Consider the following 16901-nt stretch of genomic DNA (forward strand, 5'->3'; position numbering starts at 1 on the left):
CATACACATGCATTTGCACTAGGTTAGTTAAACCAGTGTATGGCTTAGAAGAACAACCTCTGCTGAATCTTGCTGGGGTGCTCATAGAAGATACCTCATTTCATGATTGCCCCAGTTACAGCCTTTGAAGATACAGTCAGACCAGATGCGCTGGTTCACACTCTGGTGTTTCTAAGCAAAAATGTGCTCATCAGTGGTTTAAAGCTAATATACTTGGCTGTGAATTGGGGCAGCTGAGATCCAGATACACATCTGGTTCTGTCACCTCCACTGCAGAGGTGCTAATTCCTGGAAGAAGGGTGACCAGAAAGAGCTAGTGATCCCTTCAGCCAGAAAGATTTGGCAAACTTGGCTGCTGGAGCCCTTAACTTGGTGTAAACATCAGGGGGACAGCTAGTTATTGAAAACCTGTTCCCAATTGGAGTTAAGATGTCCGCATGGTCTGTTGGAGTGGCTTAACTAAATCCATGAAGAACCTGTTAGCTATATCGGTATGACTCTGCTTGTGAATAAGACCTTGAGTTTGACCTGCATAAAAACTGTTGCTGACAACGCAAAAAATACCTGCATCTGTGCAGTTACTAACACAGCACATGCTCCAACCTGATAGACTAAATCTTCTCCAGTCCCATGCAGTATCTTGAGAAAGCCTAAATAATGGAATATGGGCACATAACATGAACCCATCACAATGTCTATTAATACCTTATTTGGGATTTTTTTGCTCTGTTTGAGCATGACACTGCTCCTGACCCTCCCAGCTGTAATTCATATCACTTGGAAGCCAGTCAAGATCTGCAATTCTTGTTTCTGTCACATTCCAGGGGTCATATTTTATCGGGAATTCCAAAGTGCAGCTTTGCTGAGCGTGTTCATGTTTCTGTTCGGGTAAGTGTATCGGCCTAAAATCTGCGCTAAAATTTGTACTGGCACAGCATTGCTTTGTGGAATCCCTTCTTTTCTCAGTAAGAAGAAACCCGTCTTGTTATTAAAGTATTATGGAATAGCCATTATAGTAGGACAAAAAAACATTAAAGAAAAGATTGATGTCTGTGCTTTGGGAGTTCGGAGGCCTGGTTTTGAATCCAAATATGTAAAACTGTGAGACACTTATGAACTACTAATCTCATGATGGAATGAAAAACCAGCAGCATGCGTTCCTCCAGCAGGAAGGAGAAGTCACTGCTTTCCACTAAAGATCATGTTACGGGGGTGCTTTTGCAACTGCGAGAAATCTCCTCCCCACGTCACCTTGCGAGTCCGGCTGGTCTTTGATGTGGGCAATGACATGAGTTGCTTGCCTACAAGGCAGTACTGTAATATCTCTTCCTCATCCTCCTGTGCTGAGAAAGACACAGCATGCCTGTGGAAAAGTCCAGAGCATGCTAAGAAGCTGTTAACAATAAATGTTTGAAGAAGGGCCTAGATGCTGTGAGAGCAGAAACCTTCTGCTGACTACCAGCACCGTAACACCTCTAGGGACAGGTGACAGTTACTTGATAGTGGGTGTGAGATGGTTAAAAGCATCTCCCAGAACTGCTGGAGGTGTCTTGCCACAGTGCTGTCAAATAAATGGGGCTGATAGCTACAGACATCTTCGTGCTCTGCAGTCGGACCAGAGTAGGTGCACACAACCGCTATCTTGTTTGACTGGAGGAAAAGTGACAGAAAATGGAGATGAGCAAATTCAACCCATGTATTTGGCAGGCAGGAATTAGTGGTTGTGTGTCCAACACAGAGCGGATAGACAATTTATCCAAGCATAGCAGTTTCTCATTGCTCCTGGCTTACTGCTTGCCCCTGAGACACACAGTCAAACGAGAAAAACAACAGAGATGTTGATTGTCTGCAGCTAGACTGAGTTGTTAATGAAATTGCAAATGCTAGAATGCTAGCTTAGATGCTCTGTGAAGATTTGCTCAGGGATTCAAATGTTGTGGTCTCACACTCACAGGCATTTGATTAGGTATATATTGCTGAAAGTGTAATTTTGCCTGTGGAGCCTTTGGAACTGATAATAAAGCTTCAGGAGGCAAAAACTAGACTGAAAGGTAGCCCAAGATGAATTTATAGAGCTGCCAGGAAGAAAAGTTTCTTTATAAACTGAGCAGCTCGGGTTTGGAAGTCCTTGAAAAAGAAACTTGGAAAGAAATTCTCATCTCAGATGCAGTGAACAGTTTCTAATGATACTATGCCACTGTTATTTTGCAGGTGTCTCCTATCTTTCCTTGGTGTATTTGTAATTGCAAGAAATAAAAAAGAGGAGCATTTACAAATTGCTTTTATTGACTGTGGACATATTCCTGGTAAGTGGGGCTTTTTTTCTGTCTCTCTGTTCAAAACTGAGATATCAGATAATGGGATGACCTAGGAGAGTTGAGTCACAAATGTGCTCTAGTCATATTTAATAAATATACTGTTCCCTTATTTTCTATTCCTGTTCCCAATAGATTTTTCAAAGAATTTTTCAGAGTTTTTCCAAGCTATTGTTACAACCAGTCAAATGAAAACAATGATTACTGGAGCAAAGAATGTTTAAATGATGGATTGGTGGGGGATTTGTTTTATTAAAATTCTTCACAGAGCTGTTGTTTTTCCCTTCTCTCACCCCATTTCCTTAGGACAAAAATTGACAGGCAAAATACAACCAGATTCTCACAGTTCACGCTATGGCACTTTGAATAATGAAGATGACTCGGTGAAAAGTCAAAGCTGAAAGAAGAAAGCACCTTACATGCCAATTAACAGGAGGAATGCCACTGGAACAAGGATTAGCAGCACCTTTTTGTTGGTCATATTCAAGTATATGTTAAACTCCTGTATATTGATGAGTCATAGTATTATTTAATCCTATTTAATTTATCCCATGGCTGTCCCAAATGTGTTCTGAAGATAAATGAAGCCTTAAGAAAAACTAAATAACCATTAATGAGACTGAACATTCTCCTAGTATCAATGCCTCTTGGGGATATTTTTAGAATGTTAATTGCCTTGAAATGCAAATAGGCACAGAACAGGATTATAAAAATTCCCCTTTGAAGCCCCCCAGGTCTGTGTAGATGCTTAAAGACAAAGGTGGCAAATGAGAATAATTTTCATAAGTGACTTCAAAGTATTCTGCTATGTGTATAATACTTTTAAAAATCTGATACTACCTGTTCAGGAGTCAAAACTGTGGGCACATATAGAGTATACAAAAAAATGTGTACACACAAAGTATTTTATATTATGTGTAGAGGGAAAATCCTGATTATCTTCTGCCATCAGATTAATTCTCTTATCTTCCAAGGAAATAAACACTTGTATGATGAGGGGGAAGGAACATAACATTCGCCATAAACCTAGGCACGTGTGCACATGCACATATTTGTGGTGCCCAGCCAAGGCAGAGCTAGGGAACCACGCTTGACATTTTACATCTTCCCAGGACAGTCCAGTGCACTGATCTGGACTGGACTGGGATATTCTATCTGTTTGTATAGTCTAGCCTGAGGTTTAGCCTCTGTTTTCAGGAAAACAAGGTTTTAGTGAAGAAAGTGCAAAGTTCTCCAGAGCAAATAGGGTAGCCAGGCTCCCTCTCTTGATGTCTTGGAAAAATACTCCTAAAACAGAAAAGTAGGACAACTCCTGCCTCCTTCCTAAACTGCTGGTAATCATGGATGAGGAAAGGCTGTAAAAAAACAGGATCACAAAGAGTTATGGTAACAGTACAATTTTTCCTTCATTAAATGGTAGTGTCCCTACACTGATTTGAAGAGCCAGCAGTGATAGGAACCATGGCAATACAGGCTCTGTGTTGAGGTCTGGGAGGTCTCAGTGTCCCTCAGCCCCAGCTTCCCGGCAAGAAAGCTTCTTCTGGGCATTCATCGTGGGTCCACTTACCCCTGCCTGGTAGCACCGATCTACCTCAGCTGGCACAGTGGGGGTCAGACACCTCCTCTGCAGAAACAAGTGCAGGTGGTCTTGAAAAGTGTTCCTGTCTAGGACAAGATACTTTTTTCAGGTGTGAATTAATCTGCAGTAATGGATAGGGGCCATAGGCTGTCTGTATTTTGTTTCAGTGGGATATGAGGAAACGAGGTCTCTTTTTTTTCCCCAAATAATTTTTTATTTCATTTTAAAACAGGTACAGCTGAAGATCCATAAGACAGTTTCATTTCAAACCCTACAAAGCGCACACAGAGCTGCATTTTTTCCTATGCAGCAATGTCCCAGGAGCCAGGGCGCAGGGCGGGGGCTTGTGAAGTTGTTTTCCAATGTGGATCTTTTCCAGCTGGCACAGGACAAGACTCTGTGTCTGCACCTTACTTGTACCAGCTGCCTGGCTGTGGTCTTCCTTTCCCCTCTTACAGCTTGAGTTCAGGTTTCTAAAGCTTAAAATAAAAAAAAGAGCACATTCTTTTCATATACTTTCTCCAGGGAACAAGGGCATGCCTCTATCTTTCTTTTGCAAGTCAAATTAAAGCCACTTTCTAAGTCTCAAGTGAGAGTGTGTGCTAAAGATGGAAATAGGAGACCTACAGATTTCGTTCTGTGACCTGGGAAACAAATGGGTGAAAGGATTTGGTTTTGTTTCTTTTTTAAATTATTGGCCTTGGGCATCATTCCGAAATCTGTTTCCATGATTCAGGAGGGCTGGAGGAGGATCATAATAAGGATCACCAGGTATAAGATTTTCTCTTTAAAGCAGGGAATCAAGTGTAAAAATCTGTGGCAAAAAGTTATTTATTTTAAACTACTGTATTTCTTCTTGAACAACACTTCTTTTCTTCCTATGGGTTTATAAAAAAATTATAAGGGTTAAAATGTTTTCTGTGAACTTGAATGTAATTGAAATTAATTTATGGAGCAAAACACTGGCAGGAATTATGTGCAATTAAAACTTGTGATTTGACATGATTTTTGAGACGTGAGCATGTTCCAACTGATTAATGTATTACAAGATCGGAAAAACTCAGTGTTGAGAATTCATTACTGCTCTGCCAAGAAAGGGACATGATTTGTTTCAAGAATCAGTTTCTAATCAATGTCGTTTTCAGATTCCACTTGCGATATTTAGGTTGCAAACACCACAGGCAAATGCCTGCTAAAAGAAAAGCTTTTTCACTGGAACACAAAAAAGTCTCTGGAGTCCTTCTCTTTAATAATGAGTTATTTTCTTGTGATGTTTTTCCTGACATCAAAAATGCGGGCCAGATATAAGCTGCAAAACTTGCACCTGCAGACTGAACTTTCTTGAACAGATCCTCCACAGGATCTGAGGAAATCAGACCATGGGAAGGTGTGGTGGGCAGGCAGCGGCTCAGTGGTCCCCCAGGCTCCAGCGTGGGATTTTTGACAGACCAGAACCAGCAGGACTCGTTTAGCGCTTGTTCCATGGCTGGTCACGCTGCGGTAAGAAATGAAGTATTAACTGGCCATGGGCCTGGAAATGGGAGCTCTGGAGTAGAGTGAGGCCGTTTAATTTTTGCCATAAAATATCAGGATGCATTTACCAAATGGTTTCAGCTGGCAAAAAATAAATTAATTTTGGACTAGATTTGTATTTCTGCCCATGGTATGGGTGTGGTGTTCACCTGGCAGGCTTCTTGCCTGCTCCTCGCTACAGCTCAGCTTTCGGTGGCCTCGTGTTTTGCATGTAAGAGTACCTAAAAACCAAAGGAGAGAGGTCGGACATTATAGGGGCTTGAGCTCCTGTGTTTTGAAGCTGTAGTTTCGTTCACCTGCTAGTGCTGCTAGAAGTCTTATCCTCTTTTCCCCAGCTGTGGCTCTCTGTGAGCCAGTTCAGCTCGCTCACCCCGCAGAAACCATCTGCTTTCTTCTCCTTGCTGGGCTGGCTCAGCTCGGAGAGCCAACCAGGCTGACTGGAGCGTTTGGTGGGAAGGAGGGGAAAAGGAGGAGAGGGTGTGAGACCTCCCTACTTCAGGGGGAAGTATTACATTAGTTTTCCCCTTCTGAGGAGCTTCACTGTACAGCAAGCACCCTGCTAAGCTCAATTATGTGTCACTATGTCCTAAATGCAGCAGTTATGAGCTTCCTGAAGCATTTTAAAGTGTCTGACTCCTGAGCAAAACCCTTAGGCAGACTCACTGGGCTATGCATGGTGAGTGTTGAGTGGCTTCACACGGGGCTAAGATAGGCATCTTGTGGCATGAGGAGTGTCCTAAGGTCAGCTAGAAGCCCGGACACGTGTCTGACTACACAACTTGTTCTAAGGACTGATTTTTTTCTTTCCATTGACTGTTTGCTAGAAGGGGCATAAACAGTGCTGGAAGGATGGACTAGGATGGACTGGGTCTTCTTGAGTCTTCTGAACTCAAAATGGTCTCCTCTTGCGATCGCTCCTTCCAACCCACTTTATGCAGGATCGTTGGTTATTCGCAGAGAAAAATGTTGACTCTGATAACACTGGGGTAATTAAACCGAGCTGTCTTTCCATTTGCCCTTTTGTTACTGTCCTGTGAGGCTTGGCCTTTTTCTTGTTTAAATTTGTTTGTGTATTCCTTTTGGAGAAATCAGCTGGACTGTGTTAGCAACTAGTCCAAAGGAGAGAGAGGCTAATTACCGTAATTATTATTGGAGGGCCAAGCTGGAAGATTTACAATCTGAGGCCACTTCAGGAGAAAAAGATAGAGAAATGTTTAGTGCTCTGGATTCTCAGGAGTTTGAGAAATCCTGTGTTTGAAATGTTTCTGGGTTCTGGGATAGAATTAGGGACATCAGTGAATAAATAGTGATTCCATATATTTTTGTACGTGGTTTTAGTTTGGCTATTTTATTTTTTTTTTCTGCTTTAGGAGTGAAGGATGACTATTTTTTGCCTAGAGAAGCAGAGAGGAAGTAAGACATTCCCTTGGCAGATGCAAGATGTTTCAACGTTTTGAAGCTGGGAGAAGTGTAGAAGCACCTTCCAAGCACCTTGGCTGAAGTAACCATTGAGTTATACAAGGAGGCAGCACTGGCAAATACATCACTACATATTAAGCAGTCATGACCATTTAGAAAGGATCCATGTGTCAAATCTGTTCAGAACACATGTAGCTGATCTGGCCCCTTAGGCTGCACATAAATGTGTTTTTGAAACATGCTGAACCAGTCTCTGGGGTCTGGGCCCCTTGAGCATTCTCAAGGGAATGTGGAAATTAGACTGTGTGGTGGGTACACACCACGGGCTTACTCTGATAAGAAAATGCATTATTGCCAGGGCATTTCCCTTGACCTAGGAAATGTTTATAGGGTACTGCCCTACAGTCAAAACCTACAGTCTTTGATTATGTTCCCTTTACTTTGTGATTCCCACCGCAGTAAGCAAGGGCAATTTTGGGTATCCATGGAAGCAGAGTTATTGGCACCTCAGGAACTTCCGGGCACAACAGATGGACAGTAAATAAAGAATTAGGGGGCTGCTGAGTAGGTTTCTTATTTAATCTAAATTCCAGTTTTTCAGTTAGGCCCCTAAAGTTCATCCAAGCCTTTGAGGGAGGAAGTGCATTTAATAGTACAAATCTGCAGTAGCATTTTGACTGCTGATGGACTTAAGCATCAGTGCCAGGGGAATTTATGTCAGTTCACAAGGTAACGGTGAGGGGGATGGTGTTCGGCAGCAGAATCAGAAAGTATCGTGGTGGCAGAGGAGTTTTGCATGAACACAGAGGAATGACTCCAGGGGACCACTAATATACAGTGGTCTCCTGGACTCCTTGTTGACAGTGTCAACAAGACATTTGTTGACAGTTTTCAAAGTAGAGCGACTGTAGAGGAATGGTTAAACAGGTGGTTCTAACACTGATGGTTTTACATGAAGTGAATGTATCACTGTAGCCCACAGCACTAATACCTTAAACCTGAGAAGTGGCCTGTGGCCGTTGATGAAGGAGCCAATTTCTGTACTTTGCTAGATCATATTGGGAAAAATAGAAATGATTGATTTAAGCCTCCAGCACAAACATGCGCTTGCCAGCTCTGCAGTTGGAGATTTCCACTCTTGGAATAGGCATTGCCTTGCCTAGATGAAATCTTTGGAGCATGCTGCCAGGTCTTTTGCCAGAATCATTAAACTGGTTGAAAGAACAGCACTGTCATTTGTCTTCTGTTTGATAGCTGGTGGGCATAAATCCAGAGCAGCATGAACATAAGATCAGGACTTTTCTCTCCATTTTGAAAAAAATTTTAAAAGTTTGTCTTGAATTTCAATAGCATGTGTACCAGGCCCAGAGCTTTATGCTGTCCAATGCTCTGTAATGCCCTCAGGCAAGAGTAAGAGAGAAAGCTTGCATGGCACAGAGGCTGCTAATCAGGCAGTTCTTACCTATCATTGAAGGTTACTGCTGGTAACACATCGTATGGTAATAGAGTACAACAACAAAGTACTGGAGCTTCTATTCAGTTTTCCAAGAATTGTTTTGTGTTTTACAAGGGAAAGGAGCTGAGGAATATGATTTACTATTACTAAGCATCACAGTTACCCATGTGTTTAGTTTTTCCAGACAATATTTAACAGTTAACTAACAGGCACGTCCTAACACTGACTGGATGCTGGGTGCGTGGATGTGCTGCAGGATTTGATTCAGCGGTGTGAATAATGGCAGGTTGCTGATATGAGACGGCAGCTCGATGTCATCTGGCCTGGCCTCCTGCACAGCTCCAGTCAGGCAACCTCCTCCAAGCACTTCTGTGTGAACCCTTTGGCCTATCTACAGAAGAAGGCACCCTGTCTTCTCCTACAAGTCAAAGTAGAGGATCCACCAGTGCCATTACTAATTTGTACTAGCAATGAGTCATTGTTTGCTTTTGAACTGTGCCTTACATCTATTTTAACTTGTCTGGATTTAGCTTGCAGCTATTTGTCTCTTGCCAGTGATTTAAAGCACTCAGTAAGTCCCTCTAGTAAAATACAGTAAGATGACTTGGGCTTTTCGCTAAGCCAAACAGACGGGCCTTTTAAGTCTCTCACCATCAGACATTTCAGTCAGCCCTCAAATTGTTTCCTGTGGTTGTTTTCTGCTCTCTCTCCATTTTTCCAGTGTCTGCAATTGGCCAAATACAGAGTCAAAATCAGATCCTAGCAGCACTGAAGAAGTAGCACAGAACTGGACCAGACCCAGCGCGCCGTGATCGGGTGCCCGGCTTCCCCTCTTCCCACAGCTGCAGCCCTGCCACCTCTCCCGGGAGCTGCCTACGCTCTGCTTGACACTGTAATTTAACGGCACTGTTTTGCACACCCAGAGATGCAGCAGCCTCGATTATTTTCAGTGATTTGACTTCTGACTCACTGCTGAGTTCGGTGACGGTCCAAAGGGCAGATGCCCCTGCTCAGAGGTCCCCAGGAGGCCCAGCACAGCAGGAGACCCCGAAACCCTCTGGCCCAGGGGCTGGCACAGACGCGGTGGCACCTGGCAGTGGTAGTAAGCAACCTCACAGACCTGCTCTTTCTCCGGCACTTGAGAGATTTGAGAGCTCAGCCTGCATTTGAGAGGAGGGTGACTCATTCAGTGACTGTTTAAGGTGCAGTAAGTAAATAGGCTCTGGGAGGGGTGCCTGGATGTGGGGAGACCCTGCCCAGGTCAGTTGGTCTCTCCTCAAGGATGGTGATGGTGCACCAGAGAGAAAAGATGTTCATATTTGTCATATACAACAGAAAGGCTTCTGCTCCCTCTGCCCCTTGCCGCTCACAGCCTCACGGAGAGGACGTGTTTTGAAAGCAGCAGTTTGGGCATCTCCCCTCTGAGAGGACACAAGCACCTGCTAACGCTGAATGGGGCATCCAAACCCCAAAGAGCAGCGGGATGTGCGTGCCAGCCCTGGCCTCTTTGGCTCGTTCAGGCAATCAGCCATTTGCTCGGGCTGTGGATGTCCCCACCCTGAGGTGCCCAAGGCTCCCCACAGGGCTCTGCTTCTGGGTGGACCCTCTGCTTCTGGTCCTGCTTCTTCTCCCTGCACAAGGGATGAGTCTCCCCCAGCCTTTTTGGGGATCTAGGTTTTGAAATGCATTTGTGTTGGACAAAACATTGTGGTGCATTTACAGCCCAAGGTCCCGTGTTACACCACAGAGCAGGCACAACTATTTTGTTGGTAGCCTTGCTCTGTGAATAGTTTGAATTCAGTGCTTTGAGGTGTTTGGGGCGGTTTTTCTTAGTTATTTCAAGTTAACAGATTGGTAATGTCACCTCAATTAGTCTGAGGTAATTTGTGGTGGAACTCTTCATTTAAAAAAAAAAAGCAAGCTGCTTTTAATAGTGAAGTCTTTGCAAATAAAAGGCCACGCTGGAGCACTTTGAATGTGATTACAGTGACTCACATTTTTAATGGCTTTTTTTTAATCTCAAAAATGGCTTTTTTCCAAACAAAGTCCTACAAGGCCTCATATAACAAACAAGGGTTACTGCTCTTTTCCACACATAACATGAAAAATATCCTTGAGCGGAGCGAACTGCAGCCCATCTGCTGTAGCTTGGCCCGGCGCGCGGCGCAGCTCCCTGACCATTACGCATGGCTCTTGGTAAAGCAAACCACCTGCTTCCTGCACGAGGTCCCGCCTCGAGCCTCCCCAACGCTTCTCCGAGGAGGAAACCCATCCAAACCGCTGATGGGGGATGACAACCTTGGCATTCCCTTTTGCTGCATTTGTTCTTATGCCATTTGTTGTTCACTCAAGTGCTCTGTGGACTTTCGTCTTCTTTTCCATCCAGACTAGAAAAAGGCAGGCTGCGCCAGAGATAGATAGACTCTTACTTTCCTGTTTATTGCACTCCCTTGCTCTCCAGCTGCAATCAGCAAAGTCTTCATTTGGGAACCCAAAAGGGCACCCTTGAAAGGGAGGGAAAAGGAGAGAGGGAAGTCTTGGGGCAATTTTGCCAAGGTGCGATCTGAACGTCAGCCCCCTCCTCCCTGATTCAGGGTCTGATGCTGCAGATGCTTAACTGAGCTGAGCCTTTCGTGAATCCCACTTATGTCAAACAGGTACTCACATGAATTCCAGAAGTGTCCCGGACGTGCACTTCCCAGACACTTTACCTAGACACTTATAGTGCAGACAAACCATAATTTTGCAAAGGCTGCGCTGAGTAAAAAATGGCATTTCCCCCAGCTGCTTGCCATCATGCTCCACAGCTCTGCCGGCTGAACGGACCGAAGCCAACACCATTACACAGCGCACGCTGAGCATCCTCGCGTTGCCGTCACTGTCGATGAGAGAGGGAGACCTCCGCTAATCTCACCGTCACTGCTCCAAGCAGATTAGGGACCATTTGCATAACCCCATCCACCAGCTACCTGGGAGGGTGCCCTGCAGCCCTGGGGCGAGGAAGTGGGCGTATCTTCAAAGGACACAGCGCTTTACAAAACAAGTGGCTTTCTATGGCCTAAGCGACTTCAGGGTATGCACTGCTCCAGGGTACCTCTTAGTGGTCAAAACATTAATGTGAAGTTTAAAAGTCGGAGTTGAAATCCTTTCCCAGTCTGAACTGGAGACCACTAGCTACATCTTCAGGAACTGGAAGAACTGGGCTCTTGGAGGATGAGGACTTCTGCTTAGCCGTGACCCTGCTGCTGCAGTCCGGAGGGTGCTGTGGTGCCACTTCATACGGCCGTCAGGACAAGATGCTTCTTTCCTCCAAATTAAAAAGAAAAGAAATTCAGTGCTGTTGTTTTGCTAAGAAATAAACAGTTCACACTACCTTTTTCTCTAAAGAAGTTAAACCATGTTGTTAAATCGTCTGATTATAAATAACCATCAGCGGCACTCTGAGGTAAACACCTCATATGAAAAATTTCAGCTCAAATGGTAGAAATTTGGCAGAGTTTTATGATCAGCTCAAAATGGGTTCTTACAGCAGAGAATGAAGCAGTCCTGCCAGCTGTGCCCAAGATCAGGACATTTGCCTTCTTGAAATAGTGTTATTTGGAGGAAAAAGTATTTGTGGATATGTCTGGCTAACTGGATACTTGTATGGCATAGATGAATATCCCACTGGTCCCAGCCCTGTTGTGCGTTTGTTAGCGTGCAACGTGCTGTGCCACTTGGTGCTCAGAGTGCACCTTTTTTTTATTTCTTTCTTAGAGACTGAAGTTGTGCAACATGCAGTAAATATCATTAGAGCTGGAAAAAATACTTATTTACTATGCATAAATAAGTCTTCTAATGCAACATAAAATCACAGCTTTAAACGTGTCATCATCAATCATTGGCCAAAACAAAATCATAGCTTAAAAATGTATCATGTCTGGCTGGCCAAAACTCAAGCCTATGTTAATTTGTTTTGTTATGCTAAATGGTGGCTTTAAACACACCAAGCCACAGCAGTTGGAGCTGTATGAAACAGGGTAAAATGTGCAATACACACTGCAGTAAAGCATTGGTTAAGATGGTGTCAACATCAACCTACAAGAATACAGTTGTGCTAAAAAATGATAGGAACAATCCTAACTCTATTTCAGCAAATGTTGGTGCTCATAGATTGCAGAAGCCACAGAGAATACCAGAGTTCCTGTGCTTTCCTTCAGCTGCTTAATAACTAACAACCAAACTGCTGGGGTGAGCTGGGCTGTTCCTGGGAGGCGTTCAGACCCTTGCCTTCAGAGCCTGCGCTTACAACAGACCATGCCCCAGCACAGGTAAGAGACAATCCTGAATTCCTGTGTGCTCGTGGGTACAGCAATGTTTTGGTTCCTTTTTTCAAAGAATCAAATTCAGGTGAAGTAGGTATAGTCATAAAACCTGGCCTTCTCCTCTCTGGAGCAACCACTCCTGTTGACTCTTCCCCATTCCCTCCATTTGCCTTTCACAGCAGGACTTTGGGGTATTTCTACGTTCCCTGTGATGGAAGAGGCACCAGAGCTGTCAGCAGTCGGGACACCAGTTTGAGTCCTCTGCACACGTTTGTGTTGAGCATCTTCTGCTTAGAGTCTCGTCCTGAATCCTTTGGGGTCAGCTCCATATGTAGAGTTTGTTGGATGCTCAGTGGCATCTGGATACGGCCCATGGGTGTGACTGCAGTACAAATAATTCACTAAGATAAAAGGCAGCATGAACACAAGAATAAATAGGCTTACATGTACCATAAAAATGTGTCTGGAATGACAAACTTTCCAACAAGCTCTGGTAGAAGCAAGCTCTGGAACAAGGCTCCAACAAGCTTTACAGTAGAAACAGCGGGAGCAAGAAACCTAACTAGTCTTAAGATGGAGCCTGCAAAACGTATGATCTGTTTGTCTGCAATAGCACACGAGCCTCTGATGTGGAGGTCTCTCGCCGCCTTATGCTCCACAGTCCGATAGCTGTTACATTCATTCTTGGCTTCCTGCAACTATAAAGCTGCAATGTGAACTTCTGTGCGTAGCAGAAAGCACCTCCTTTCTGTATAGCAGAGCTGTGAGGAAGGGAAAAGACTTGCATTTGAGCCGAGGCTGTGCAGTAGATGAGATATTCCAGGAGCAATATTCATACTGGAAAAGCCAACCCAGCCTACTGCAACAGTGGTAGTAAGGGCTTCGGCAGCATCTGAGGTGTGTCCAGGAGACAAAAGGAGTGGAGTAAAATAATATAAACCTGCTGGTTTTTATCACTAGCACTGTTGCATCTAGTATGCTTCATTCATGAGTATTAAGCACCTGGTGGCAGATGGAAGCCTGATGCAGCAATCTGTCATTGACTCTAAAGAGTACAGACAATGCATGAGGCAGGTATTTTGTGTCTTTCCAAAGAGATAAAATAGTGGACACGCTTCTCCAAAGCAGTGTTTCTCCATGCTTTTTAATCCAAAGATCCCCGAACTTTTTGGAGGACTAAGCTGCAGGCTCCTTGATCAGTCTTAACACAGTGGTCTTCATGAATAATCAACTAAAAATTAGGCCGCCCTTTGAAAGTTATGACAACATGTGTGTGTGGGTTTGGGCAGTTTTGGGATGGGGGAGATAGTGGGGAGAGTTGCTTTGTTTTAGAGTGATCTCACAAACCATTCTCTGAAGTCTTTCAGACCACGAGTGGTCCCCAGAGCACAGGTTGAGAAATACTCTCCCACAGACACAATAACATCTGAGAGCAGAACTACATTGTTCCCCAAAGCTGCCGAGTTCATGAGGGATTGCTTGGAGAGCAGGGGGTGGTTAGACCTCTCCATTGTTATTCACAGCTCTAACTTACAGCAAAATAGAAAATAGCGTTCTAATTGTTGTCATAGCGAAGGAAATGTTTAAACCCCAATGCAAATGTAACCCATGCTGTTCTTCTGCAAGCATGTGTGGAAAGCCTGAGATGTAAGATCTCCTGGGTATTCCCATGAACTAGAGTATAAAAGCAGAGCTGATACATTCAACGCCTTGTACGCCCTAACTGACGTCAGTGATGATCAAAACATGCAAGAACTGAGAAGGAGCACAGATTTTAAGGAAAGTTGCATCAGCTGTCACCAGCGTAAGAGCATCCCAAGGAAGAAAGGTGGGTGGGCTCTAGAAGATACAGACAGTAAATGTATGGACCCCTGAAAAGAGCCAGGTTTCCTAATGGGTTTCTGTCATTTTCCGGTTGAGGAATAGACTTTTAAGAGTCTGGAAACATTTTCTCAGTGAATGAGAGGTGCCTCAGAAATGAGACATAAAAGGATAGTCTGACTAGAATCAGAATTCCCCCCCCATCAAATTTCCTTTTGAATAGTAATAAAATGTAAATATTGAGGAGTCTCTTTTTGGTACTTACAATGGTCTTGATTTTCTGTTCCTTTTGAGGAGCACTTAAGAAAGATACCTCTTTTCCTTTGTCAGTAGGAAAGCAATAAAATTACAGTCATCTGAAAAATACCGGCATTAGCTCTGAAAACGGATAATGCAGAAATATGTCAAAGAAAAAAGAAGGAAAATTAAATTTTTGTCACAGTCTATTTAAGATAACTGAATTCCTCTAAGTAAGTAGCACATTTATCATTATGAATGTCAAAATTTCCAAAGGTAACCTTCATTAAGTCTCTTAAAAAGTCAACCATCAACACCCACGTGGTTCAGGGTTTGCACAGCAAAACCAACAATAAAACCAGTAGGTGTAATAATTGCTGCTTTTCTCTCTCCCCATCACATTCTTTCTTTATATAAGAGTACGTGCATGTGTGTGTATGACTGTGTGTGTGTAAAACAGACATAAATCTAGCAAAGAGCAGGACTTGCTTGTCTCTGCACTTATCATGCATTGATGACTCAAAAATATATCATTCTGAAAAATAAAGTAGTCTTCCTTCTCCCATATCATCCCCCTACAGGAAGAACTTTCTTTTTCCTGCCCAAATCATCACTTAAAACTTTTTAGGACTAAAATATGACTAAACCTAAACAGTTTCATTTGGAGCAAACATTTTCCAGCAGGTTTGGGTAGTCAGCTGTAGAGATCATTTGGCTTCTACAAAGTTATTTGCAAAGAAAAAAAAGGGTTGTTATACGTGATTTCATTTTTTTTCGAAGATTACTTTCTTGATAATGTTATACAATAAACCCCCAATAGCTGGTTTATAGGCCAGCTCCACAAGACAAACAGACCAACTACACAAGAGAAACAGTGAACAAATTGGCCTGGCCAAGGAAAGCTTTCCTAAGATAATTAAAACCACCTCGTGCCTGCATTGTGAGAAAGAAGACAGCTTTCAAAATGTTTATCTTTGAGCTAAAATACAGGTCCCAAGCCTGAGTTTGAAAAGCAGCTGAAAAATAGTTGGCCCCGGTAAGGAGCTGATGCGCAGCCAGGGTAGGTGGGCCAGGCTGTGAGCACCACGCAGGTGGGACCGGGCCAGCGGGTCAGCCGGGATGGTCCCAGGAGGAGTTGGGCAGGGACCTCCCTCCTCTCATTTCTCTTCAGCTTCACATCTCGGAGAGGCGCGTTCCCCTGTCTCAGAGGCCCATCCTCCGCCAGCTATCTCACAGTCCTTCCTCACATGAGGCTTCCCGTTAATCCGCCCCAGCACCTTTAGCCTCTCAGTTTGTTTCTCCCTTTCGGTCCCTCCATCCTTCAGCACCTGTGGATGACCATGCAGCACCACCGCACAGCTCCTCTGCCTCTCCTGCATCTTCTGTGGACCACCCCACTGTTGGGATACCCGAAATATCCCTGGAATACATGTCCTTCTCCCGTTGCTTCTCTTCATGTTGGCTTCATGTAAGTTATTTAGGCAATGGTTTATATGAAAACCTAGGGTGAGAACAGAGGTCGACATAGTAAAAAGGCTTTGGCTGTAACCTCACTTTCAGTCCCTAACTTTAGGAAACTGCCACCTCCCAGTTCCAGGTTTCCCAGCATCGCGGCTGCTTGCAACTCGGTGGTTTTGTTTATTTTGGAACATTTCCTTCACAAGAAGAAAGGAAGCAAAGTTCAGCCATTACCGCATGAGCAGGAAGTGAAGAAAAAAACCCTCTCCTCATTATAAAAATATACTCAGACCTTTTCCCTGCCTTCCCCCACCCTCCAAGCAAGACTTCAAAGCAAAAGGCAGTCTCAGGCAGTGACATCTGCTATGGAAATACATTCGTGGAGTGCAGCACAAGGCTGGGTCCCAGAGGAAATTTTTGTTGTTGACTTGATAGTTACAAGGATTTGGAAATCACCTAACGATCATGTGGGGTAGGGTGTTACTGTCTCACTCACTCATTAAACCTGCACCTGGTGCATTTCTGTGCAGCAAACAGCCACATGCAGGACTGCTGTCTCCAGAAATAAATGGCCTGAGGAAGCCAAGGGTCTGGAGAGAAGGACAAATCCTCTGCCCGGGGTGAGCTCTTGCAGGTTGCAAAATTGTACAGTAGTGCTCTCCCCTATAAGCCTCAGCCCGGCACGTCTGGCCGTCCGTCGGCTGCAGATGAGAGCCTCGCCGAAGCTTGTGGGCCAGCTCCTGCTCACTGTGCAAGTTCTTCTGCTAGTGCCACCTGCA

The 16901-nt window shown here is 44.2% G+C and overlaps 1 protein-coding gene across 1 annotated transcript in view; it reads left to right on the forward strand.

The window, feature by feature from the left end:
* NIPAL2 (NIPA like domain containing 2) overlaps nucleotides 1-2716 on the forward strand; it is a 50124-nt gene extending 47408 nt beyond the window's left edge. Inside the window, 3 exon segments of the mRNA XM_075144588.1 lie at nucleotides 825-888; nucleotides 2212-2306; nucleotides 2622-2716. Coding sequence (XP_075000689.1) covers nucleotides 825-888; nucleotides 2212-2306; nucleotides 2622-2716 — 254 coding nt within the window.
* The last annotated feature ends 14185 nt before the right edge of the window (nucleotides 2717-16901 follow it).

Source organism: Calonectris borealis, chromosome 2 (assembly GCF_964195595.1).
Source record: "Calonectris borealis chromosome 2, bCalBor7.hap1.2, whole genome shotgun sequence".
NCBI classification, from domain to species: Eukaryota; Metazoa; Chordata; class Aves; order Procellariiformes; family Procellariidae; genus Calonectris; species Calonectris borealis.